This window comes from Notolabrus celidotus, chromosome 6, assembly GCF_009762535.1.
Source record: "Notolabrus celidotus isolate fNotCel1 chromosome 6, fNotCel1.pri, whole genome shotgun sequence".
Taxonomy (NCBI): Eukaryota; Metazoa; Chordata; class Actinopteri; order Labriformes; family Labridae; genus Notolabrus; species Notolabrus celidotus.
Window position 1 is genome coordinate 36514705 of NC_048277.1, and position 27251 is coordinate 36541955.

The window sequence follows — 27251 nt, forward strand, 5'->3', positions numbered from 1 at the left end:
GATCTGTCAGCGCGGCTCCACTCGAATCACCTCAGACATGATGGCATTTGATATCTGCAGAGCCTCGGTCCCAGCGGCACTCAGGTGTCTTCTTCAGTGGAAGTGTCAGGTTCAGAGCGAAGGGTTCATAAAGACCACAGACCCCCACCTTTTGTTCAGGCATGCACTCAAGCAGCCTCCCAGTGCGGCGCTCTCCACAGGACAGCAATAGGCCATCGCTGAAAAGACGCTCAACAGGGAGTTTTTCCCCAGGCATTCACTGAACATCTCTGATCAGGTCTTACTTAACCAGGAGATCTGCTCCTGTCACATGATTCACACACACAAATATAACAAGCAGCTCGTTTAAGTGCAAACTTTTATTCTGAAAAGATGAATGTCAACATATAAAACTCTCTCTTGTCGGTTGTGTGATGTAACTGATGTACGCTCTGCTCCTCAGCCTGCAGCTTCTTCACAGCAAACATGAAGCTCAAACAAACTTTGCTGCCGTCACGTGTAGAAACAATAAAAAGAAGTGGACAAACACGGACGACAGACACTAAATCAACTGTGAGCGCAACTCTTGCAGCTGTCTTTAAATCGTCCGAGCAGCAGCAGCAGCAGCAGCAGCGTCCTCATCTGGCGTTCTTGGAGCAGCAGCCGTGCAGGAACTTCTTGAAAAAGTTCCTGAACTCCGTGTTGAAGATGGTGTAGATGATGGGGTTGAGGGCGCTGTTGACGTAGCCGAGCCACGTCACCACGCTCATCAGGGCGGGCGGGATGTGGCAGTCCTGACAGCGAGCCCGCAGCGTGTGGAGGACAAAGAAAGGAGTCCAGCAGAACAGGAAGGCACCTGCAGGAGGAGAGGAACCAGAGAGCAGGTGAGTTTCTCTCGAGACACAGAGTCAGATGTTTGGGGTTTATTTCAGTTTCATCCAAGCTGTGACCTCCAAGGGTTAAAAAGATGGAGCCCAAAACTACAGTTCCCTAAATGGCCACTAGAGGCTCCATTAAGCCCCATGTTAAGATCAAAGACTGTATAAATAATGGACATAGTATCTGTTCTTGAAGCGCTCGTCAGCTGGTGCCATATTGGAAATGATGAACTCAACCTAACTTCATCCAAGCTAGCATGAGGTAAAGAGGTGGGCCTTTAGCCTTTACGCTAACATCTACAGGGTGCCTGCCTGGGGTTTATTTCAGTTTCATCCAAGCTGTGACCTCCAAGGGTTAAAAAGATGGAGCCCAAAACTACAGTTCCCCAAATGGCCACTAGAGGCTGGCTACACAAGTGAGCCAGTCTCCATTAAGCCCCATGTTAAGATCAAAGACTATAAATAATGGACATAGTATCTGTTCTTGAAGCGCTCGTCAGCTGGTGCCATATTGGAAATGCTGAACTCAACCTAACTTCATCCGAGCTAGTGTGAGGTAAAGAGGTGGGCCTTTAGCCTTTACCCTAACATCTACAGGGTGCCTGCATGTCAATCAAGTCAGCCATGCCCTTATTTGGGCAAAACTTGTATGTTTAATATATTCAAAAATACTGAGTTATAAAAAGATTCACCCCGTACAGTGTGTGCCGATAGAGAAATGAGCTACTCAGACCGAAGTCGTTTTTTGAACCAGGCTGTAAACATGTTTATTTCTGCTGTAAAGATCGTCTTCTTTGAATGGGTGTGTATGTGGTTTACTGTGTTTCTGCAGCCAGCCTCTAGTGGACGCTTTAAGAACTGCAGTTTTATAACATCCGCATGGTCTTGATATTTTAAGACTGGAGGTTGCAGCTTGGTTAAGATGCAACAAGCCAAAAATGTCAACACTTTTGCAATGGGGACAAACCAAGAACTGCAGTTCCTCAGACGGCCACTAGAGGCTGGCTGTAAGAGTGAGCCGGTCTCCATTAGGCTCCATGTGAAGAACTTGAATAAAGCAGATTTACAGGCTGGTTAAATAATAATGACTTTGATTTCTTCAGCTTCATTTTCTGTCCATGACAAACCATAAACCTGGGGGGACAGAGCCTTCTCCGTAGCCACCCCCACCCTCTGGAACTCACTCCCCTCCCATATCCAAAACTGCTCTGACCCTCCAGCCTTCAAATCTCTTTTAAAAACTCACTTTTTTAAGTTAGCTTTTAATTTGTGATTGTATTGTTGTTTTGCCTAGTTTGATCTGTGTTCCTTGTTCGTTGCTTGTATTGATTTTAACAGTTGTAAAGTGTCTTTGAGTTCCTGAAAAGTGCTATATACAACTTAATATATTAAGAACATTAAGTTATTCATAAAGAGGGGTGTGGACACTTTGATTGACAGGTTGATACTTTACTTATTCTACTTCTCTTTACCGCCCTATCCGATTTCTGTGTTTGCACCCCAGTGGGGATGTTTACTGAACGATCTGCGCCAACCAATCAGCAGAGTTAAAAAATGAACCCATTGCATCAGTGCTGAAAAATGCAATTCCTCAAGTGTCCACTTGAGGCTGGTTCCAAAAGCACAGATGACCCCATTAACACCCATATTAAATGCCTAACAAAACATATCAGCAGCCTGATTAAAGAACAGTTTCAAACGCACTCTACAGAGGAGGATTGTTGCTGTAAGACAGGAAGCTAAAGGCCATGTCTGACCTCTGCCTCTTGCTAGTTGAAAACATCCACACTGTAGCTTTAATGTAGCTGCTTTTAAGAGAGGGTTCGTTTTTATGCACCAAAACTGTAGAACTCTACCTCTAGACATCAGAATGGTGAGCTCTCTGGGTGTTTTTAAAGTAAGCTAAAGATTTACCTTTTTAATTTGAAGTCATTTTTGATGTCCATAGATTGCATACTCCTCCCTCCACCTCTCTGTGCCCTCTGCCCGTCTCAGCATCCTGGGGAGCAGAGCTTTCAGTCACTCTGCTCCCCATGGTGCAAGCTCTGCCTCACTACCCCTGTTCAAATCAAGACTCAAAACTCATCTGTTTCAACCTGCATTCCCTGTCTAACTTCACTGCCTCATTTTAACTTGGTGTAACTCTGCTTCTTTTTATTTATTTTATCATGTTGTTTTATTTATTTTGTTTTTTTCTGTCTGTAAAGTGCATTGAGTGTTTGGAAAGGCGCTTCTAAATAAAATGTTTTATTATTATTATTATTATTTATTTATTATTTTTATTTTTTAACTTGTTTTTTATTTTATTTATTTATTTATTGCAACATTTATTTATCGTATTTATTTAGTTATGTATTTATTTATTGTATTTATCTGATTCTTTTAATTTTAGCAGATTTTTAATTTTGCTTCTACCCTTATTTTATTTATTGTATTTATTTTATTTCATTTTTAAGTATTTTCTAAGATCATGTCTTTTATTATTCTATCCATCTCTGTAGTTTTCTGTCTCTCTGTTCTTTTATGAAGCACTTTGGTCTGCACGCTTGTCTGTCTGAAAGGTGCATCATAAATGAAGTTAAGGTGAGTTGAGTTTTGCATTTGCAGCGCATTGCATTTCCACCATTGCATTTGTGTCAGACTGTTGTATTTGCAGCCTACTCACACCAATTAGACGCAACTGACACAAGCCTTCTACCTATCACAACACTGGCAGTCATCCGTCTGGGAATAATCCTGCAGTTTGAGAACATGTCACGAATCTGATCTCTCTAACTTTCCAGAGAATCATTTAAAGAAAATAAACCAAACCATGATGAAGGATTCCCACTGAGAGGAGGTTGCAAAGTACCAAGCAGAATCCAAATCTGTTTACACCACAGGATCTCTTAATAATTAATACTTTGTAGTTGATCATCAAAGGTCTTCATTTTACACGAAGCACTCATTACCCAGACGTTCTTCCAAAGAGTAAATCTCCTCGTACTTCAGACTGCCAAACTCTGAGGCCACCCTTTCAACCGTCAGGTGAGCACATGCAGATTAATGAGAACTACCTGCACACTGAAAACTCTGTCAGACCGAGCTTTACGTAATAATTGGATTCCAGATTAAGTAGCTGCAGGATTAGCCGCTGTGTGCTAAAGGGAAGCACTTCTGCGCATTAGGACCAACGCTGGCTGCTATTAATAGACCGACCTTTTCTTACTGATGTGTGAGTGACTCTGAGCAGACATCAGAGGTGGAGGTCAGACATCCAGATATCACGCTGGATGGATGACAAACTTTTTACTTCTTCTTCTGTCACAACAAAGTCCCTTTATTGTCATTACTTATAAAGTTTGTTTGGAATAAAGCTCCAGACTTCATGTTTCAGTCCTTCTGAGTTTCTTTGGAGGAAGCAAACTTAAACTTTGACCTTCAACAAGGTCCCGTTTCTTTCTGATGAAGGTCATGAAGAGTTCTCTTAAAGGTGACATATCACGCTTTTTTCATCAATATATATTGGTCTAAGAGGTCCCCAAAACATGTCTTTAAAGTTTATGCTCAAAAAAACACTTTGAAATCAGATTTTGGTCTGCCTGAAAAACCCTCTTCTTCAGTCCTCCTCAGAACACTCTGTTTTCTCTCTGACCACGCCCCCTCAGGAAGTGGGTGTGCCCTCGGCTGTCCAGCACGTTGATCTAATGTTTACATGTTGGCTGAATATACACGGCTGCTCACAGACCCGCGTTACTTCAACCCTCTGAATCTGATCCAGAATCTGATCCTGACGGAGAGGCGCCTGTAGCAGGACCTTTCTGAACCATTGGTCACAGATTTAGTGTTTCTTGTTGTTTTATTTGTCAGTATGTCGACGTGTGTCTTGGTACACAGCTACCAACATGTAGCTATGTGGCTATGCTAACTAGCGCTAGCACTTATCCATGATAAATAAAAATCATCCACTAGATCTTCAAATCTGCAGACGTGGGGAGTAAACCGACCTTTGTGTTTATTAAGACAGCCTACAACTAGCATGCCTCCCTCCTAAGCTCCTTGTTAGCACACATGTGTGCAGGGAATGAAAAACGGAGGAGGGGTTGAGTTGTATTTTATACAGTCTATGGGCTGAACAAGCTCCGAGCTCTGACTTCCTGTTACAGACCGGATGTTGTTGTTACGTAACAAAAACACTGAAGTCTGAAACTGCTGGTTTCAGCACACATTTACAGAAAGGTGGAGAAATCAGAACAGGGGCAGAATGGATTTTTTTCATTCTCAGGGGGTTTGTAGACAGGGACACATATTTCAGGTAGAGAACCATTAAAGAGTCCATTTTGCATGATATGTCACCCTTAAAGACCCCCAGGAAAAAAATCTTCAACATCTTTAAAAAACAATAATAAAAGGGATTTCAATGAGCACAAACTATTTGACACACAGAACATTGGGAGCTTTTCAAAGGGTTCGTTGATTTCTGGTTCTTTCGGTGAGATTAGCGGGCTTTTTATCCGTCTAAGACTTCAGCCACAAAAACAAAACAACAACTCACACTGAAGTTATGAACTCAAGTGTGTCACTCTCTAATACGGCTCTCTGTGCATATTTGTGACGCTCAGGCCTCAGCTTGCCCAACGATCGATGGGGCCTAAGCATCAGGAATGTCCTAAAACCATAAGTTGAGAGGTGGTTTCAAAGCTACACCGGCTGTACGGGAGCTCAGTTTGAAGCATTAATATAAAAGTTGTAGATTTCAGGAGTTTGTTGAAATGTTATCAAAAAAACGTAAAGCAGGTTTAAGAGCTGTTTTTATGTAGAGCAGTGGTGTCCAAACTTTTTTCAAAGAGGGCCACATTTGATGTTGTCAGAATACCTCAGGGCCAGCGGCTCCTACCGCGACTTAGGAATCCTAAAAGTTATATATGAAATCTCCATTTGATAACAATTATTAAAAAAAAATTCTGAATAAATCAGTAACTAGGAAATCCTCAGTTCTCCACAAGCCACGTATACATTAACAAACTTTTATCTTCAGGAGGAAAATGGTCGGGCAGTGTGGGAAAAATATTCTATCATTATTTTTCTATGGCAGGATCACGATCTGGATTTCATCACACTTCTTTTTCATGTTGTTTTTAAGACTTTTCTGACCAGCAGACAACATTTTAAGAAGTGAATAATTATTTGTCCTGCGATCTGAACAATTTTTATGCACCGAATTTTGCCTTTTCTGCACAATTTCATAATTTTGATTATGTCTTGTGTCCTCTTTTGTGTCTTGTGTCTTCTGAACTTTTAGTGTTCATCAAGAACATTTTCACATCCTGATAAAAACATGAATTTGAAAACCTGTCAACTTTAAGAGTTCTTGTGTTCCTTCTTCATTGCCGTCTTGCAGAATTCTCAGAGCTTTGCCTTTATACAAGTAGTTCATATGGAGCTTTTTGAGACGTTTCTGGTTTGACTTTAGTTTTGTTTGTGCACTTGAAAGAAACTGCAAATGTACAGATGATTCAGAATGGGATTAATTTTTGTGCCATAAATAACACATTTTAAGATGGAAGCTTGGGGCCATAAATAAATGGACCTTGGGCCGCGATTGGCCCCCGGGCCGTACTTTGGACACCCCTGATGTAGAGTGACGTTTACCTCAAACATTTCAACCATCACAAACTGGCAGCCCTTTCATCTGGGTGTATGTAATAGGGACAGGATACGACACTGTACGGTACGATACGGTATGAAAAATTACTATTTGATACAAAGCGATACGCTCTACATGATTCGATCTGATCCAATAGGATATGAAACGGTACGATACAAATCGTTTTGATACGATACAATACAAAATGCTACGCTAGCTTTAAGATGATATAAAAGCATGATGATACGATGATACAGTACAATGCAGTATGGTAAGATACGATACTAAACAATACGATACGGTAGGATAGGATACGAAACAACACAATACGATATATGTTACTAAATGATACAAAACAATACCATACGGTATGACACGAAACGTTATGATACGATACAATTAGGAGACGATATAATATGAAACTGCAACAATATGATGCTGTATGATGCGATACGATACAAAATGCTACGATACGGTTAGATACAATACAAAATGATATGATACGATACAATTAGGAGACGATACAATACGATACAAAATGCTACAATACGATACGGTATGGTACGTATGTTATGATGCGATACAGAACGATGCCATGAGAACTAGGGATGGGTACCGAATTCGGTACTGTTATAGGTACCGACCGAATTCTGTCGGTACTACTGAGTACCGATCCACGTAAAACCAAACGGTACCATGTTTCAGTACCTGAACGCATCCTTGTGACTGTGAGGGAGTGGAAGAGGAGGAGAGTTTCCGCTTTCGCCCTGTAATAAAGTCAGAGACTGATCGGGTGGACGTGTCTGCTCTCTGCTCTCTGCGCTCTGCATCTGTGAGAGAGCGCGCCAAACGGAGCCTGCAGCTGACGGACGCACGCACTCACCGCGAGTCTGAGCTGCAGGAGGATTAAGTTGAGACGGACTCTCTCGCTCCGAATACCTGCCCTGTTTATAACTGTTCCTGTGTGCGTGAATGCCCAACATGTAAGTTCAGTACGACAACTCACGTTTACTTAAGATAAAGTTTATTGCAGCATACAGTATTGTGTTTGGCGTATGGGCTCCGGACCTCATTACTCAGCATATTTAAATGCATACATTTAGGAGCAATGAGATAGGACTAACCCCCCTCGGAGCCCGCAGGTGGATGGAGGATGATGGTGATGACGTGTCAGCATGAATGAGCGCAGCTCGAGTTGTCTGCCTGAACTAGCTTGCAGTAGTGGTGCAACGGATCATCGTTGATCGGTGATCCGTACGGATGCCTCTCCACGGTTCGGCACGGACGTGGTCCGCGGATCGGTTGATGAAAAAAAAAAAAGGTTGCGCGTCAACTCACTCGTCAAGCGCAGTGGTAGTCATGGCAAGTGAAGGAGCAGAGGAACATTATAACCCTCCTGCATCTTGGAAGTCACATGTATTGGAGCATTTTGGTTTCCCTGTGAAATACAGTGAATGCTGAATGTGCTTGAGCCACGTTATGAAATTCCGTCGCGCACCCACTAGACCAGAGGCCGTCAATACACGGCCCGCGGGCCGCATCCGGCCGCCTATTTGTGGCCCCCGAACTGTTACTCCTTCACTCTGTGTTTTGGTCGGGTCACCATGTGTTTACCGGGATTTTTTTCTCCATGTCAACGATACGCAGACAGGCTGTTACTGGGTCACTTAGAGTCCAATGCTGCGAGTGCAATTTTTAACTTTCACTTTGGTTTATGGAGCAGTTCGCATGTTGGCACTTTGCCAACTGTAGGACCCTAGAATAATACGGTGTGTTCACAGTTTGCTGCTCAAAGAAAAGTGGACGCTGAAAATCAGCAAATGAAAGAAGAATGGAGTGAAACTTTTGAAGTTCCTCTGCTCCTTCACTTGCCATGCCATGAAATGCAGTGAATGAGGCAGGACTGGGGCCACAGATAGGGTGCTTTGCACATGCAGTACATTTTGAGTTGAATGTTGTTTTTATTTAATGGGCAAAGAGTTTTACAAAATAAATAGAGGGACAAAGTTGTATTTGTCTTGTCTTCTTTCTTTTTTTTTTTTTTTTGTTGATCCGAAAAATGATCCGATCCGTGACTCAAATCCGTGATACGATCCGAACTGTGAGTTTTTTGATCCGTTGCACCCCTAGCTTGCAGGCGGCGCTCCATTTGTGTGTCCTGTTATTATAAAGAGACGGAGAACTGACTGACTCCCCGTCTGCAGGCGTTCACGTGTGTTCATTGATAAACTCCCGAAAGAGCAATTAAACGCCACGAGCACGTGTCAGCTAATATATCTAATCACCTATATAATCCTGTTTCTGTTCATTTCATGTTAAATTAAATACATTTTAAATTTTTGAGATTTTACTATTAAACAAATCAACATTTATTTACATAAACACACAAAAGTACCGAAAATTGGTACCCTTGAGTACCAGTACAGATTCCCAGGTACCGGGTATTGGTGCCGTATCGGTTCAAATGTGAAAGGTACCCATCCCTATCCAGGATAATTTGTCTTTAACTTGTCATTGAAGTTTGAACAAATTGATAAAAATCTACAAAAGCCAATAAAAATCAACGAGTTCAAAGAGAAACACTTACCAAACAAAACACATATGACACACATTGCACCATTACCACACTGCACATGTTCCACAAATACAAACATGATAAATATAAAAGGTAAGAACATCATGAAGCTGTTATAGGCAGAGATGAGTTCTTCAGGGTTAGGACTATGTTGGTGTTCTCTGTACCGTCTGACAGACAGTGAGAGTTCATCATTTCAAACAGGTCATCAGAAGTCTTTGAAGGCTCCTTCACGCACGGCCTAACTACTTTATTCATTCATCATCCCCTGGATAGTAACCTGGTTTGTTGGTAGTCCGGCCTTGTGTGGTTGTGATGTACCTGACCCTGGGTTCAACTACTACCTGCAACCTCCATCTGAAATGTAATTATAGAAAAGGTAGTAAACTCACCCACAACAACAGGAAGCACCTTCATGGCCTTCCTCTCCCGGGTGTTGATCTTGGCCGTCTTCCTCTTGCGGGGTTCAGGGTTGAATTTGATCTCTGCTAGGCTCACCGTCCGCACGTGGCTGCCTGTGTACTCCAAAGAGTTAAAGGGCTGTTCTTGAGACGGGAACTGATCCTCTGGAGAGTCCGAAGGTTCTCGCTCTATGATTGGCGGCAGCGGCGGCGGCAATGAGGCCAACGGCGGCAACGAGGCGGCGGCCTCCTGCAGCTTGCGGCAGGCCTGGATGCTGTTCCTCAGCTTGGCTTTCCTCGCCTCCTCCCAGCGCCGCAGGCCTCGAAACATGCCGCAGTACAGCAGCAGCATGATGGGACAGGGGATGAAGAAGGAGCACACGGACGAGTACAGGACGTAGTCGTCGTTCTCTAGTTTACACTCGGTTGGGTCGCGGCCCGGAACGTTGTTGATGCCGAACATGACGGGCGAGGCCACGGCCAGAGCCACGATCCATGTGGCCGACAGCAGCACTGTCTGCCGCAGGTCCACGTGCTTCCTGTTGTAGTTCAGAGGGATGAGGACGGCGATGAACCTGCAACAATGACAGAACATTTACACAGTTAACCTGAAAAACTTTGAGGACAGCTTTAACAAACTTTAAGCTAGTTCATCCTTCTTACTGTCGAGTTATGGATGATTCCTTTCCCATTAAATCCTTGATCTTTGTGTTGTTAATGCACATACAGTGAGGCAAAAAAGTATTTAGTCAGCCACTGATTTTGCAAGTATTTTTAAAAGCAAGTACTCAAGTACTTTAACTCAAGTAATAATCTAACTGAACCACTTTCACTTGTATTGGAGTAATATTTGACCTGGAGGATCTATACTTTGACTTAAAGGTGACATATCATGCAAAATCGACTTTTTAATGGTTCTCTACCTGAAATATGTGTCCCTGTCTACAAACCCCCCGAGAATGAAAAAAATCCATTCTGCCCCTGTTCTGATTTCTCCACCTTTCTGTAAATGTGTGCTGAAACCAGCCGTTTCAGACTTCCGTGTTTTTGTTACGTAACAACAATATCCGGTCTGTAACGGAGTCAGAGCTCGGAGCTTGTTCAGCCCATAGACTGTATGAAATACAACTCAACCCCTCCTCCGTTTTTCATTACCTGCACAAATGTGTGCTAACAAGGAGTTTAGGAGGGAGGCATGCTAGTTTTAGGCTGTCTTAATAAACACAAAGGTCGGTTTTACTCCCCACGTCTGCAGATTTGAAGATCTAGTGGATGATTTTTATTTATCATGGATAAGTGCTAGCGCTAGTTAGCATAGCCACATAGCTACATGTTCGTAGCTGTGTACCAAGACACACGTCGACATACTGACAAATAAAACAACAAGAAACACTAAATCTGTGACCAATCCTTCAGAAAGGTCCTGCTGCAGGCGCCTCTCCGTCAGGATCAGATTCAGGATCAGATTCAGAGGGTTGAAGTAACGTGATCTCTGAGCAGCCGTGTATATTCAGCCAACATGTAAACATTAGATCAACGTGCTGGACAGCCGAGGCACATCCACTTCCTGAGGGGGCGTGGTCAGAGAGAAAACAGAGTGTTCTGAGAAGGACTGAAGAAGAGGGTTTTTCAGGCAGACCAAAATCTGATTTCAAAGTGTTTTTTTGAGCATAAACTTTAAAGACATGTTTTGGGGACCTCTTAGACCAATATATATTGATGAAAAAAGCGTGATATGTCACCTTTAAGGTGAGAAGCTGTGTGCTTTGTCCACCACTGTACCTCGTCAGTATAAAGGCAGAGCAGCCTGAGAGGTATGTCTCAGGGCTTAAAAAAGAAGCCTGTTAATCACTCTGTGCAGCCTGATGAGCTCACGGCTTCATGCTGCAGCTTTCATATGAACATGAAGCCTGACATGCTTCATGAAATCAAAACAAAAGGGATCGAAAGCTCCAACAGAAACGATCAACAACAGAATAAAAGACGACAAATCAATAAAAAGAGACAAAACAGTAACGGAGTGATGGAACAAAAGGAACAGAAACAGGAAAAATCCTGAAAACATTCACATCCAGCTCTCAGGTTAATGATCACATCCTTAAAGTTTTGTTTTTCTAATCTAAATAAATCTTCTTAACCTGAATCTTGACAGAATCAGACCTCTCTCCCTCTTTCTTTATTGTTCCCAGATGACGTCTTTACTCACACACTCTCACCTTTCTCAGCTGCAGAGAATCAGAGGTAAAGCTTATATCATTAAAGAAGTCTCTCTCTAGTTCTTATATTAATGCCGCAGGTCATGATGTCATTAGTTTCAGCTGTGACTGACAGGTCAGACCACCTGCTGTGAATATGTAGTCCTAATTATGTGAAAAAGCATCTTTAGAGGCAGTAAGATAAGACAGAAGATCAATGAAAACATGCTTCAATGCTTAGATATGGTATTTGAATCTTATGAGAGGAGTTCATGGACAGGATCTAAAGGCGCAGCCGGGGGGCAGGAGGGTCTCCAGTTCAAGGGCCTCAGAATTTGATCTTTGCTTTTCAAGCCGGGACCTCCAGCAGGCATTGAGGCAGTTTGCAGCTGGAATGAGAAAGGTCTGAGGTCATGGTTCTCTGAAACGGTGGATTGCTCTCTCTGGGTGGGGAGCGAGTCTTTGCCCCTAGTGAGGGTGTGCAAGTATCTCAGGGTCTTGTTCACATGTTGGGGTAAAAGGGAGAGTGAGGTTGACGGGGGGATGGGTGCTCTGTCAGTTGTGGTGAAGAGGGAGCTTAGTCGTAGGGTTAGGGTTAAGATTAGGGTTAAGGGTTTGGGTTAAGGGTTATGGTAAGGGTTGGGGATAGGGCTGGAGTTGAGGTTAGAGTTCAGGGTTATTGTTAGGGTTTAGGGTTAGGGTTAGGGTTAATGGTTAGGGTTGGGGTTAGGGTCATGTTAGGTTTAGGGTTTATGGTTAGGGGTCAGGGTTATGGTTGGGGTTAGGGTTATGTTAGGTTGAGTTTTCATGGTTAAGGGTTGGGGTTAGGGTTATGTTAGGTTTAGGGTTTAGGGTGTATGGCTAGGGTTGGGGTCAGGGTCATGTTAGGTTTAGGGTTTATGGTTAGGGGTTAGGGTCATGTTAGGTTTTGGTTTCATGGTTAAGGGTTGGGGTTATGGTTTAGGATTGGGGTTAGGGTCATCTTAGGTTTAGGGTTTATGGTTAGGGGTTAGGGTCATGTTAGGTTTAGGGTTTATAGTTAGGGGTTAGGGTCATGTTAGGTTTAGGGTTTATAGTTAGGGGTTAGGGTCATGTTAGGTTTAGGGTTTAGGATTGGGGTTAGGGTCATGTTAGGTTTAGGGTTTATGGTTAGGGGTTAGGGTCATGTTAGGTTTGGGGTTTATAGTTAGGGGTTAGGGTCATGTTAGGTTTAGGGTTTATGGTTAGGGGTAAGGGTCATGTTAGGTTTAGGGTTTATAGTTAGGGGTCAGTTAGGTTTAGGATTTATGGTCATGGTTAGGGTTAGGGTTTAGGATTGGGGTTAGTGTCATGTTAGGTTTAGTGTTCAGGGTGAGGGTTAGGATGTGAGCCCCATCCTTCCCAGCCCCAAGAAAACCAGCACAACAGGTCAACCGGATAACTCAGCCTTTCGAAGATATTAAACGTACGAGTTTTGCCCAAATAAGGGCGTGGCTGACTTGATTGACAGGTAGGCACCCTGTAGAGGGCTAAAGGCCCGCCTCTTTACCTCACACTACCTCGGACAAAGTTAGGTTGAGTTCAGCATTTCCAATATGGCTGCTGCAGCCAACTGGCTACAAAACAGCGCTTCAGAAACAGATGGGTGACGTCACGGACGCTACGTCCATTTATCATACATTCTGTGATTCACCACAGACACATTTGTAGACGCATCCTCTCTCCTGACACCAGGTTTTCAACACCCCCCCTCTCTGAGTTGGCCTTTAAGGGCTGTTCGGATACCATTGTGTTGCCTCCACTCTCGCCTCTAAGAGTAACGTCTTCATCACTCCTTCAGCAACTCTTTGACCCAACTACCCAGAGTGCATCAGCCCTGCGGCCCCTGTTTCCATTCAGTAACACACATCCGAGAGTGACAGCCGGTCATCACTCAGTTTGTTGGTAAAACCATCAAACCTGCACAGACACAGGAAGACGTCCCCCCTCCAGCAGCAGGTGGACTCTCTGCGGACCTCCAGGATCTGTGTCCTGCCCGCTCTGTTGAATTATTCAGACTCTGTCGCTCAGTTAAACCTCTTACTGCTGCAGGCTGCCTCAAAAGCTTCAGATCATCATCATCATCAGTCCACGTTAGCCCCACGGCCTCCATCACTCACTGATGTAATCATATTTTCCTGCCGTCGGACATCAGAGTTTGGGAGAAGCTCGGGTTTTTGGCTCAGATTTTCATCCCTCAACTTGGGGATAATCTCATTGAGTCAAAGTTAAAAGCACAAAGTGAAGCTGGCAGTTCATCACCACAGACTCATTCCTCATTGGATCCTCTAAATTGTCCCTGATTTTTCTTCTTTTAGAGCTTTTACAGGAAACAGACAGAGTTAATGTTTTTTATAGAGTGATCTGTTTTGTGACTGCCTTTAGAGGGAGAAATGAAACTCTAAGCGCGGGGTCCTCAGGGCTCGGGTTTGATTAATCAGCTGGTTCTTTCTAGGTGACCTTCACCCCGAGTCCACTGAAGCTCTCATAATGACTCTGAGTATGTGAGCTATAGCTGAACTTTGACCTCCACATGTAATTCAAGTCTACAGGGTTTCCTCTGAGGCATCTGGAGGAGTTTATGGAGAGCTGATTTTTGCAGTTTGAGATGATTCACAGTGATAAATTAGCTGCAGTAAAATACAGCCTTATAAATATAACAGCATGAAAAACTAATCATGTCAGAACTTCCTCAATCATGATAATAATAAAAAGGTGTCTCAGGCTGTGGGGCGATGTGATAGCTGTGTGCTGTCATGATTTCTTTCACTTATAATTCTGTATTATGTGTGATAACGTTACGTATCGTATTTGTTTGTATCTTATGTATCCTATCGTATTGTATTGTATCGTATTATTGCATCATATTGTATCATAGCGTATCATATCGTATCGTACTGAATCAAATTTAATTGAAGCATATATCTTCATTTTATAATTTTGTATCGTATCAAATTGCGGATTGTATCGTATTCTATCGTATTTTATGGTATTATTTCATTGCGTATTGTATCATGTAGAATCTTGTCATATCGTACCAAATCTTATTGTATCATTTTTTCATATTGTATTGAATCAAATTGTATCGAATGGAATCGTAGCATAGTGTAGCGTGTTGTATCGTATTGCATCGTATTGTATCATAACGTATCGTATCAAATCAAATCAAATTGTAGCGTTTCTTCTTTTACAATTTTGTATCATATCGAATTGAATCAAATCTAATTGAGTCGAATTGTTGCTAACTGTTTAGTATCATATTGAACTCTGTTTCATATTGTATCATTCATATAGTATGGCATGGTATCAGAGCGTAGTGTGACGTAAAGTAACATAACATAAAGTGACATAAAGTAACAGAATGTAAAGTAACGTGAAGTTAAGTAAAGTAACGTTAAGTCACATAATGTATTGTAAAGCAACGTAACGTAAAATGAAGTAAAGTAAAGTAACGTAACAACATAAAGTCACATAATGTATTGTAAAGTCACGTAACGTAATGTAAAGAAACGTAATGTAACGTAAAGTAATGTAAAGTAACATGACGTAACGCAAAGTAACATACTGTAAAGTAACGTAAAGTAACATAACGTGACATAAAGTAAAGTAACATAACGTAAAGTAACATAAAGTAACGTAAAGTAAAGTAACGTAACGTAAAGTCACGTAAAGTAACGTAAAGTCACGTGAAATAACGTGAAGTCACGTAAAGTAATGTTAAGAAACATTACGTAAAGTAAATTAATGTAAAGTAAATTAATGTAAAGTCCCATAATGTATTGTAAAGTCACGCAACGTAAAATCACGTAAAGTAACATAATTAACGTACCATAAAGTGAAGTAAAGTTACGTAACATAAAGTCACATAATGTATTGTAGAGTCACGTAACATAAAGAAACGTAATGTAAGGTAAAGTAATGTAAAGTAACATAACTTAACGTAAAGTAGAATACCGTAAAGTAACATAAAGTAACATAAGGTAACATAAAGTAACATAAAGTAAAGTAACATAACATAAAGTAACGTAAAGTAAAGTAACATAAAGTCTTGTAAAGTAACGTTAAGTAAATTAACGTAAAGTAAATTAACATAAAGTAACCTAAAGAAACGTTACGTAAAGTAAATTAATGTAAAGTAAATTAACATAAAGTCACATAATGTATTGTAAAGTGACATAACGTAACGTAAAGAAATATAGTGTAACGTAAAGTAACGTAAAGTATCATGACGTAACATAAAGTAAAGTACAGTAACATAACAAAGTAACATATCATAAAGTAACATAACACAAAGTAACGTCAAGTAAAGTAACCTAGATTAAAGTAAGGTAAAGTAACGTTTAGTAAATTAATGTTAAGTAAAATAATGTAAAGTAAATCAACGTAAAGTAACATAATGCAACGTAACATAATGCAAAGTAACATAACGTAAAGCAACGCAACGTAAAGTGACGTAAAGTAGCATAACGTAAAGTAACATTACATAATGTCACATAAAGTAAGGTAGCATATTTGAGAAACCCACAACAGCTGTTTCTGAGTAGCCTCCAGTACTGTTTTTTTTTTTGTTTGTTTTTGTTGGGGGTGTTACTACTATACATTAATCACTGTTCAATTGTGATGGCGTGCTAAACGCAGCCTGGCCTTTTTTCTTTTTTATAAAAACTGAACTGTACAACTGATTGTTTGTTTGTGTCCTGTTGTTTTTTTGTTTTGTTTTTTGTTTGTTTGTTTGTTTATTTATTTATTTTTTGTTGGTCTATTTGACTAACTGATCATTACCTTATCGTTTGTAACTATTCTGTGGCTATTTCTTTCTGTATGTCAATTGTCATGTGCTTTTGTGTTTTGTCATGAGTGTTGTTCAATAAAAAGACCATTGAAAGAAAGTAAGGTAGCATATCGTAATGTAACGTAAAGTATCGTTCGGATAATATTGTTTCAAATCTTACCGTATTGTATCATTTTGTATTGTATTGTTTTGGTATTGTATGGTTCAGGATCAATTCTTAATGGATCATATTGTACCAGTTTTACAGTATCATACTGAACCATTCTGTTTCCATCTGTACTCTATTACACCAAACTGTTTCATATCCTCTCCTGTTGTATGGAATCATCATTTTCTCTTTGTCATATTCTACTATTGTAATTTATTCAAACAGTAATAAACTTCATACTGTTTTGAATTATATCCTATTGTATAGTATTATATCATATTACATGACATCATATCCTGTTGTATTGCATCGTCTGGTGTCATACCAGGTTAGCACTGACCTGTCGATGCTGATGGCGCAGAGGTTGAAGATGGAGGCGGTGCACAGCATCACGTCCATGGTCATCAGACCATCACAGATGGTGGTGCTGAGGGTCCAAACACCGTCCTCGAACTGAAACACAGAGAAACACGCTCAGTATGGTAAACTGCAGATTTTTTACACACTTCATACATCAGTAAAAACTACAAATATTTACCCAGCTACTCTACTTTAGGTACCACTTATGTGATATAGATGCTCTAGAGAACTACACCGTCATCCTGCATCCCTAGAAGTCATTTTAAACCCTGTCTGCAAAGTAAACAGACCTGCAACATCAGGAACTATCAAATCATTAAAACAAGGAGCCAGACTCACAAAGGGAGTCATTTAAAGTGATTCTGTATCATGCACACTCAACATTTGTATGATGTGGGCAGCCCGCTGTGGGTGGAGGTCAAGGCAAGGGGGAAATCTGACTCGCCATAAATTCTTGTGTTCTTTTTGTTCAGGTGTGATGATTGTTGGAGCCACACAAACATTTACCTGGCAGTCCTTTCACATAGCTGGCAGTGCATAGTGAGCAGGGCAGCTGTGTGCAATGTTTTTATTTAGCCTGACTGAATGAATGACGAAGGTACAAAGTGATGAGAAAAAAACTTCAATAACAAATTTAATTTTAATAAATTAATAAATAAACATAGGTAAACTTTATATTTATATCTTTTATCATCTTCTAGTCTTCTCTCTGTTGTGTTTTCAAGCCTCCGTCTTCTCACTTCACCTTCATCTCAGCGTTCATTTCAAATAGCAGGACGAAAGGAGATTGTTTTTGGTTGTTGCATTACCTTCTTTACATCCTGCTTTCTGCTCTTACTGTCGAAGCACTTTAAAGTCTCTGATTTTAAATGTGCAATACGAATAAAGTTATTTCATGATTGATCTGCAGCATCCTGAGACGAGTACTGCCAAACAATGGCAGCAGAATGCTTTTTACATTAAAGGAGACGTCGGCATTTGATTTGTTTTTATTGAATACTATCTGTTTGTTTGAAACAGATCGACCACCCTGAATTAATTTGCCTACTTTCAGTTTTCAAGGATCTTGGGACGTTCAAAACAAAAGCAGTTTTGATTTCAAACACAGCAGGGAATGGAAAAAAATAACCAGAAGACAAAAGAGGGAACACTAAATGACAAAACATGGACCCATGTGTACTGTTCTCATTGTTTTCCTCTGATGCATTGTTGATGTGGGGCCACTCGCCTGACCTCTGAATCAAACCCCCACAGCAGAGCTGACCTCTGGAGGAATGTATATGGAGGGACAGTTTATGACACAAGCACTGAGCATTCCAGGAAATATACAGCATCAGGGTTCATTTGAAGTTTGGACGAAAAGATGACCCAGGTGGTCCTGAGTCCGCTTGCTGACATCACAAAATGGGTGGGGCTTAAAAAGGCGTCGGAGCTGACAATTAAAGGGACGGTTCACCAACATCAAAATCAACATCTTAAAAGTACAGAGTGTACAAATTAGAAAGCCCCAACGGACTGATTTAGAATTTAACATTTTAATTTAAATCAGTTAAAAATAAAGGGAAAAACAGTGTTACCATATAACTCTACACTCCCAGCATGCAGGCCTGCTCATCGTACCTGAAGTCTCTAAAAGTAGTATGGGAGGTAGAACCTTCAGCGATCAAGAACCTCTCCTTTGGAATCATCTACCAGTCAGGGTCCGGGAGGCAGACACCCTCTCTACTTTTAAGAGTAGGCTTCAAACTTTCCTTTTTGATCAAGCTTATAGTTAGAGCTGGATCAGGCTTGGACCAGGTCTTAGTTATGCTGCTATAGGCTTAGACTGACACACTGGGATCCTGTCTTTCTCTCTCTCTCCTCTCTCTCTGCCTGTCTCTCACTTTAACTCTTCCTGTCCCATTAAAGTTACTAACCATAGACCTTTCTGGAGTCCCTGAGCTCCCTTGTCTCGTAGGTTCTTTCTTTCTTTCTCTTTTCCTTTCATTCCTTTCTGCTTTCCTTCGTTCTTCCTTTCTTTGTTCTTTCCATGTTTCTTCATCCTTTATGTCTCCTTTTCGTATCCCATCTTTTACTTCTGTCATTCCTTCACCATTTATTCTCCTCTTTTTCTTTCTTCTGGTCTCCCTCTCTTCTCTCTTTTCTTAGACCTTTCTGGAGTCCCTGAGCTCCCTTGTCTCGTAGGTTCCTCTGGATCTCTGCTGCTGTGGACGTGCCAGACTCCAGCTGCTACAACTACTACTATCCGTCCCCCCACTATCATCTCTCTCTCTCTTCATCTCCCTCTATCCCTCTCTCCAACACGGTAGCAGCAGATGTGTGTCTAACATGAGTCTGGTCCTGCTGGAGGTTTCTGCCTGTTAAAGGAAGTTTGTCCTTGCCACTGTAACTTGCTAAATGCTGCAAAGTGCTCTGCTCATGGTGGATTAAGATGAGAGGGTTCATTTGAAGTTTGGATGAAAAGATGACCCAGGTGGTCCTGAGTCCGCCTGCTGACATCACAAAATGGGTGGGGCTTAAAATGGCAGCAGGGCTGACAATCAAAATCTTAAAAGTACAGAGTGTACAAATTAGAAAGAACCAAGGAACTGGTTTAGAATTTTACATTTAAATTTAAATCAGTTAAAAACAAATAAATGCAAAAGCAGTGTTACCATCTAACGCTACGCAGACTGAGTCCTGTCTGTAAGATGGGACTGGATCTGCTCCGGTCTTGATGTTGGGTCTTTGTTAATAATAGAACATAGAGGACGTTCTAGACCTGCTCTCTTTGGAAAGAGTCTGAAGAGAACATTTGTTGTGATTTAACGCTTTATAAATAAAGATTGATTGATTGATGAAATGAAAAAGAAAAAATACAATACAAAAAAAGAAAAGAGGGAAAAAGAATTTGGGCCTGTGTCCACAGCATTTTTTGACATTCTGGCAGCACATGTTTTCTACAAGAGACCATCCCAGCTCAACTTTCAGCGCCCAGCTTCCTCAGCTCTAAAATTAAAGGTTCCACTTTCAGAACACTGCCACACTCATCAATGGTACTTCTCCCTCACCGACCAATCAGAATGAAGAGACATGGAGACAACTTTCATTAACTGGCATCTATAAGCCCTTTTAAAAAGCGCTCTGAAGTTGAGGTTGCAAAAAGAAAAAAAACTGCTGTAAGTGGACACAGGCCCTAAATCATGCAAATGAAAAAACAACAGTGTTCGAAAGCTGTGTTAATAGCTGGTAAATTCGGGGCGCTGGTGGCCTAGCGGTCTAAGCGCCCCACATACAGAGGCTACAGTCCTCGTCGCAGGGGTCGCCGGTTCGATTCCCGGCCGGTCAACCATTTCCTGCATGTCTTCCCCCACTCTCTACTCCCCACATTTCCTGTCTCTCTTCAGCTGTCGTATGGAATAAAGGCAAAAAGGCCAAAAAATATAACTTTAAAAAATTTTTTTAAAAAAAAGCTGGTAAATTCAAACATCCAAATACAGTATAAATGAGAATAATAGATCTGGGTCATAGTGGTTGTTGATTCAGCGTTTCTAATCATCCTTATGATGCAGTGTTTAGAGAATACACAAGAATACATCTCAGTGTATTTGTTGATCTTTACAGGATGATAGTTGTTGGGAAGACAAATCATAAAACATGTCTCTGAAGAATAGTAGTATAACTGAAATCTAATGTTTAAAAACTGATTTTCAGCTCATGCTTTTCTATGATTTTATAACTTAAAGGTTCAGAAGTCCAAACTTCCCTCTGATATAACTGCTCCAAGCTCTCAAAGCTGGAGGTATAAGTGAGGCTTTCACACTCTGACTGCTCGATCTCATTTATAATCCTGATTAACCCATTAAAGCGCGAACACTTGGCCGTGACTCCATCTAACTCCATGTGAGCCTCACACGTTAGCCTGTTTTGCTATCGGTGGATGAGACACTGAACTATTTACATCCTAGCTGTTGACCTTTGACCTCTATGAAGTCAGACGGATGAGTGACAGTGAGCTGATAGTTCCACTTTCAGGTGTCACTCAGTTAGACGTGTTGTTATAAAACGAGAGGTCGTGCTGTTGTACTGAATATCAGACCTGGCTGCTGCAGATGTTGCTGATTGATGGCCACCAAATAAACTTTCATTGACCGTCCGCCGGCTCAGAGGCAGGACTGAAGTTTGAATCAACGTATCGAGCTGGGTTGCAAAGGGCTATAAATAGCTGTGGGTGCACATTTTGATTTGTTGGTACCTTGTAGAGGGAATTTTACAGATGCACAGACACACAGTTCGGCCATAGTCTCAGTGATGCTGTCCTTTAGTTTCTGAAGAGGACATTGCATTAGCTTCATTTCTCTGCCCCTGAAGTCACCGCTTGGTTGGAACAAGCTGCAGGCAGGTTCTGCTGCACTTCAGTTTTGGTAGATATATCATCTTTATCAGTCCTTCAGACTTGAAGTTTCCACTCTGCTGTGTTATTTTTTAAATCAAGACACCTTTGCACAGGAATTCAACGTAAGCAGTGAAAGTAAATTAGATAAGTGGAGCCATTTGTGACTAAAGCATGTGCAGACATATGTCACCCTTACAAAAGTCAGTCCTCCACAGAGTGTTGGGTAATTTGTGACACTTAGAAATGCACATTTTGGGGGCACTGTTTGCCTAGTGGTCTAAGCGTGCACCCCATGCACAGAGACCATAGTCCTCGATTCCAGCCTCGACCATTTACTGCGTGTCTTCCACCACTCTCTACTCCCCACATTTCCTGTCTCCCTTCAGCTGTTCCATCCAATAAAGGCCAAAATACCCCAAAAATATAACTTAAAAAAAAAGAAATGCACATTTTCATTCTCTTTGACAATATTCCATTTCATCTTTTTTCAATTAAGACAAGAAATAATGTGTACAGTTCTTGTTTTCATTGAAGTCTTGCACAACGGGTGAGCAAAGCATCCGTTTGGAGGGCTTATAATTGTATAATGATGTAATTAAAGTGTTTCTAATTGGATTAAAGGGGGTTAATTACTGGTCACATGCATTAAATGTGATATGTTAAGTGGTTTTAATGGTTCATCTGCATTAATTAAGTTTATAATAAGCTGGAAAAATGATGACAAAAGGCATGGCAGTCATTCTTTATAATTATAACCAACAAATCTATACAATCTTAATTAATGCAATGTTTTGTGAGGATCTTTGAACCATCTACTGTTACTTTAAATAACCTTTATTAATTATAATTATTCTGATTTATCAATTTTAAGGAGTTTTGTCTGATGAATCTTTCATACTATTGGCACGTGCAAATGAAGGGAGAGTGAAGCACCCAAAGGATCTTTAAGGAGCTTAGGTGTTGCCTCCCCAAATCAATGGACACATTAAAGGATCTCATGTTAACACCTTAATGAATTCAGATTAAGGTGGGTGTGTTTTTAAAGGTGAATTTAAGGTTTCCTCAGTAACTCCTGGAGGTTTGCTCACACTGTGAAGAGTTCCAGGAAGAAAACGTTTCTTAAATAGATTTCAGAGGAAAGAAGTGAGGTCCAGGAACCAGGATACTCCACAGACCTGCACCTGGACTGGAGTCAAGCAGGTCCCCTCAACAGTTTGGGGTCCCTAAGGTTTGTAGATTTAGAAAAGTATCTAATCTTAACTCAAACTGAAGCTTATTGTCTCCACAGAGTGTTTTCTGTGATCTCACCTCGGAGTAGACGAAGAGCGGCAGGACGAGCACGGCGAGCATCAGATCCGCGACCGCCAAGCTGACGATGAAGTAGTTGGTGGTGGTCTTCAGCGCCTTCTCCGTGAACACACTCAGACACACCAGCAGGTTCCCGCAGATGATCACCACGATCAGCAGGACCCCGAACACCAGCGCCGGCACGTTGTGTCCCCTCGCGGCCGCCTCCGGGGCCGCCGCAGCCGCGCTCAGGTTGACCGCCATCTCCGCCGCGGCTCCTCCGCTCCGTCCCCGTCCGAGCCACAGCAGCGAAGCCAGCTGGCTCTCATGAAGGCCGGGCCAGACTCTGGACCCGGTACTGTGATGTCATCCTGGGTGACTCGACTCAGGTTCTGCCGTGGAGCTCCAGGGTGCTCCGGTGCGCACTTTACGCAAATCACGCGCGTAAAACCGAAAAGAAACAGCTCGAGTTCCTCCTTCTTTACAAAGCAACACACATAATAACTCACTAGAATTAAAGGGGATCAGACAGAGTCCCGTGGGCCCCTGGGAGACAGAACATTTCAACTCATGAACATGGAAAAGTCGGAAAAACCGTCAGAAACTTCAGGAGGTAATCCATGGCTCCTCCGTCGGACCCCAGATCTGGTTGAGTTAACGACCCTCTGGAGTCTCTGGGGTCAGAGCGCGGTGAGTGTGTCGGGCTGCGGGTGATTTCAGCTCCCGTGTGTTTACCTGCAGCCTGCGTGAGGCCAACGGGGCAAAATTAGCCGATTAAAGCCGCTTATCAGCTGCGCTTTACGGTGTCCTTCAGTCCTTGAGCTCCAGCAGGAGACAGTCTGTCCATCTGTCTGTGGGTCTGTCCGTCAGAGAGAGAGAGAGAGAGAGAGAGAGAGAGAGAGAGAGAGAGAGAGAGAGAGAGAGAGAGAGAGAGAGAGAGAGAGAGAGAGAGTGTGCACGCTGTAAAAGATATCCAGTCCACCACTTTACTCTGCTGGTAATTAAAATAACGACAGACAGTGAATGTGCCACAGAGAGCAGTGATACATATAAAGTGTTGGGAGAGCTGCAGACATTCTGACTTTAAAGTGACTCTGAGGGAAGAGCGTGCTGGTGGGATATGTCTTGCAGTGTAGAGTGAAGGCTTGAGGGTAACCCTGAGCAGGAACCTGCAGGGGCAGAAGTCAGAGGAGAAGATTACCCTCCTCTGACGACACTCTGCAGGAAACCTCTGCTGCTTAGAAGGGTCGACATCTGGACTCTCAGATTCCTCTCACTCTGATTGTGCAATTATCACATTTCTACAAGTGCAATGTGTTTTTGTATTTCTTTGCATAATTATCATTGTGCAACTTGTAAATCAGAGATTATTGACTGTGCTAAATATATTTTTAACTGGGTAATATACAACACTGACTGAAATACATGTTATTAACTCAATAATGTAAATGTCTCAGAGTGCAATGTGCAATATACATTTTTTACAGTGTGGTATTCATTACCGACCATGCAATTAACATTCTTTCACTTACTTGTTGACATACATTACCTGAAGTGCAATATTAAATCCTTTACTTTGTAATGTATATCACCTTCTGTCCAATCTACATTACCTTACATGCAATATACAATATTTACAGTGTACTATACATCACCCACCATTCATTTAACATTTTTTTTTACATACATTACCTTAAAAAATATATAAAATATACTTCACCCTCTATATATACATTTTGACTATGCAACATACATGATAACATACTAAATACATTATTTACAGTGTACTACCTCACACAGTGATGCTTAGAATATTTACACTGCAATGTCAGTAACCTACCATTCATTTACTTTTTGACATACATTACCTGAAGTGCAATATTAAATCCTTTACTTTGTAATAAATATAATCTTCTGTCCAATATATACATGATCTAACATGCAATATACAGTATTTACAGTGTACTACACATTACCCACCATGGAATTTAAATTGTTTTTATAATTTGACATACATTACTTGAAGTGCATTCTTACATTTTTTACATTTTAAATATATTTTACCCTCTATAAATACATGTTTACTATGCAACATACATTACCTGACATACACAGTATTTAAAGTGCACTACACATTACCTACAATGAAATGTATTTTGTCTTTCTTTTTTGACATACATTAGCAGAAGTGCATTCTAACATTTTTTACATTTTAAAATACATTTTACCTTATATAAATATATATTTTAAAATGCAACATACAGTATTTACAGTGCACTATAAATTGCCTACCCCGTAACTAAAAATGTAAGTTAAGAGATATACATTATCCTCTGTGAAATATTAATTCTGTACTTTGAAATATAAATATTATATCTCAGAATACATATATTTCACAGAGTATAGCACACATTACTGACAGTGTAAAATAAATTTCTTTACTTTCCAATTAAAATTATTTCACAGAATAATACATTTTACCTTTCATGTAATTTACATATTTTACTATACATTACTTTACGTGCATTATACAGTTATTAAAGTGCACTACACATTACCTACAAAGCAGGATACAAATTTTGAAACATGCAATATACATTTATTACTTATCACTATTTTTTTTCCCAGTGCAAAATACATTACCTTCAATGCCATACATAATATTAATTAAATATTGAGCAATACACTTTTTCATTCTGCAATATAAAATACCAAAAGTGGAACATTCATTAATTACTGAATAATATATATATTTACTGAGCAACATACATTACCTACTGTGCAATATACATTTTTTTAAAGTGCAATATACTGTATGTTACTGTGCAAATCTATTTCTACCATTCAATCTACATCTTTTTAACATTTGCATCATACATAACCTGAAGTGCAGTTAGTATCCTGACTGCACCATACATTACCTAACTTGCATTATCCCCTATATGTTCAGTATGTTTGCTGTAACTGTGTTTATCAGATGATAAGCTGAAGCCTTTCTTATTTTGTTGAACCTTACATTATCACACTTTCTACTCTGTTTTAATAACAGGTCGTCCAGTGCTGCGAGCGCCCTCTAGAGGCCGTAGTGTTCTTTATAGCTACAATAAGATCAAACTTACCAAAGTCACTTCACCCTATAGTTCAGGACACCGTCTGTTCTTCATAAAGTGTGTCAGGGTCTGGACTCGCTCGACTCCTCGGGTCAGGAGGTGATGATGCTTGTTTTTATAATTTTGAGGCCATGTGTCTGTCGTGATGATGGATCACCTGAGCTGTGATGTCAGCTTAACCTCCTGGGATGACAGCGCAGACACACCTCCTGTCCTGTCCTGTCTGTCAGAGATGAGTTAACCTTCATGCAGCCGTGTGGACAGGGAGGCAGATGAGTGTCTCCGTTTTTACCTCTCCAGACCTCTGCTTCATTTCATTTTATCAACTAATGTCTCACTTTGTTCTCCTTTATATTTATCTGACGACATAAGTCCCTTTATTAAATATTATAACCCAACCTTTATTACTTTACATCAATCAATCAATCAATCTTTATTTATAAAGCGCCAAATCACAACAAAGTTCTCCTCAGGCTCTTTCCAAACAGAGCAGGTCTAGACCGTACTCTATGTTCTATTATTAACAAAGACCCAACATCAAGACCGGATCAGATCCAGTCCCATCTTACAGACAGGACTCAGTCTGATCTCATCTTAATCCACCATGAGCAGAGCACTTTGCAGCATTTAGCAAGTTACAGTGGCAAGGACAAACTTCCTTTAACAGGCAGAAACCTCCAGCAGGACCAGACTCATGTTAGACACACATCTGCTGAGACCGTGTTGGAGAGAGGGATAGAGGGAGATGAAGAGAGAGAGAGATGATAGTGGGGAGACAGATAGTAGTAGTTGTAGCAGCTGGAGTCTGGAGTTTAGAACTTTAACTCTGCAGCTTTTACTCACTGAAGTTCTCTGCTGCCACCTGGAGGTCTTCAGAATGCAAACACACACACACAAGCATCTTCTGTAACCATAAAGTAAGACCACAGATGTAAGACAGACGTGCTTCTTTTAAAGGTTTTACTTGTTCACACAAGATATAAAAAATATCACCACTCTGTCTGACATACAGCGCTTCAGAAAATAAAGACAAGACAGAAAAGTCTCTGAATACATCGATGTTTCTGCAGGAGAGCAGATTGATGGGACCAGAAGACACATCCAGGAGGTTTAAGGGTCTCAGACTGAAAGAAGAGCAGGATGTAAAGCACAAACATACAGGTATACTGCAGGTAAACACACAGTTACAAACAGGAAGTGACCAAATCAGGAACCGAAACTCTGAGGAAGACTGTTAGCATGAAGAGACTCAGCTGGCGCCGTATTAGATGGTGCTATATTTCACCACATATGGATTCACTGAATCAACACGTGAGAGGAGATAAGCACGAGTAGCAAAGACGTTTCAACACGGCTTTAAAATCCTTTTGAACTCAAAAAGCCGTGGCAGAGATCGGCCGGTGTTTTGGTTTAAACAGCGACCCTGTTAACTGGAGACTCTCAGCCGGATGCATCCCTCATAAACGTCTTTAGACGATCATAAATATCTGATGAGGATATTTTGAAA

General features: G+C 41.0%; 1 protein-coding gene across 1 annotated transcript; it reads right to left on the reverse strand.

The window, feature by feature from the left end:
- Nucleotides 1–341: 341 nt before the first annotated feature.
- On the reverse strand, nt 342–23484 carry LOC117814403 (D(4) dopamine receptor-like). The gene is made up of 4 exons (XM_034685714.1): nt 22656–23484; nt 16953–17065; nt 9451–10034; nt 342–835 (listed from the first exon to the last, which is right to left on the reverse strand). Exons 1-4 carry the CDS (start codon nt 22896–22898, stop codon nt 618–620), a joined length of 1158 nt encoding a protein of 385 aa, XP_034541605.1. The 5' UTR covers nt 22899–23484; the 3' UTR covers nt 342–617.
- Between the last annotated feature and the right edge of the window lie 3767 nt (nt 23485–27251).

Bases quoted from the DNA above. Each gene is read 5' to 3' on its own strand.
- LOC117814403 (XM_034685714.1), bottom strand. From the start codon at position 22,898: ATGGCGGTCAACCTGAGCGCGGCTGCGGCGGCCCCGGAGGCGGCCGCG. The intron at 10,035-16,952 runs GTCAGTGCTAAC...TCATTGTTGCAG, and splicing joins TGCGCCATCAGCATCGACAG to GTTCATCGCCGTCCTCATCC. The intron at 836-9,450 runs GTGAGTTTACTA...CTCCTCCTGCAG, and splicing joins GGTGCTTCCTGTTGTTGTGG to GTGCCTTCCTGTTCTGCTGG.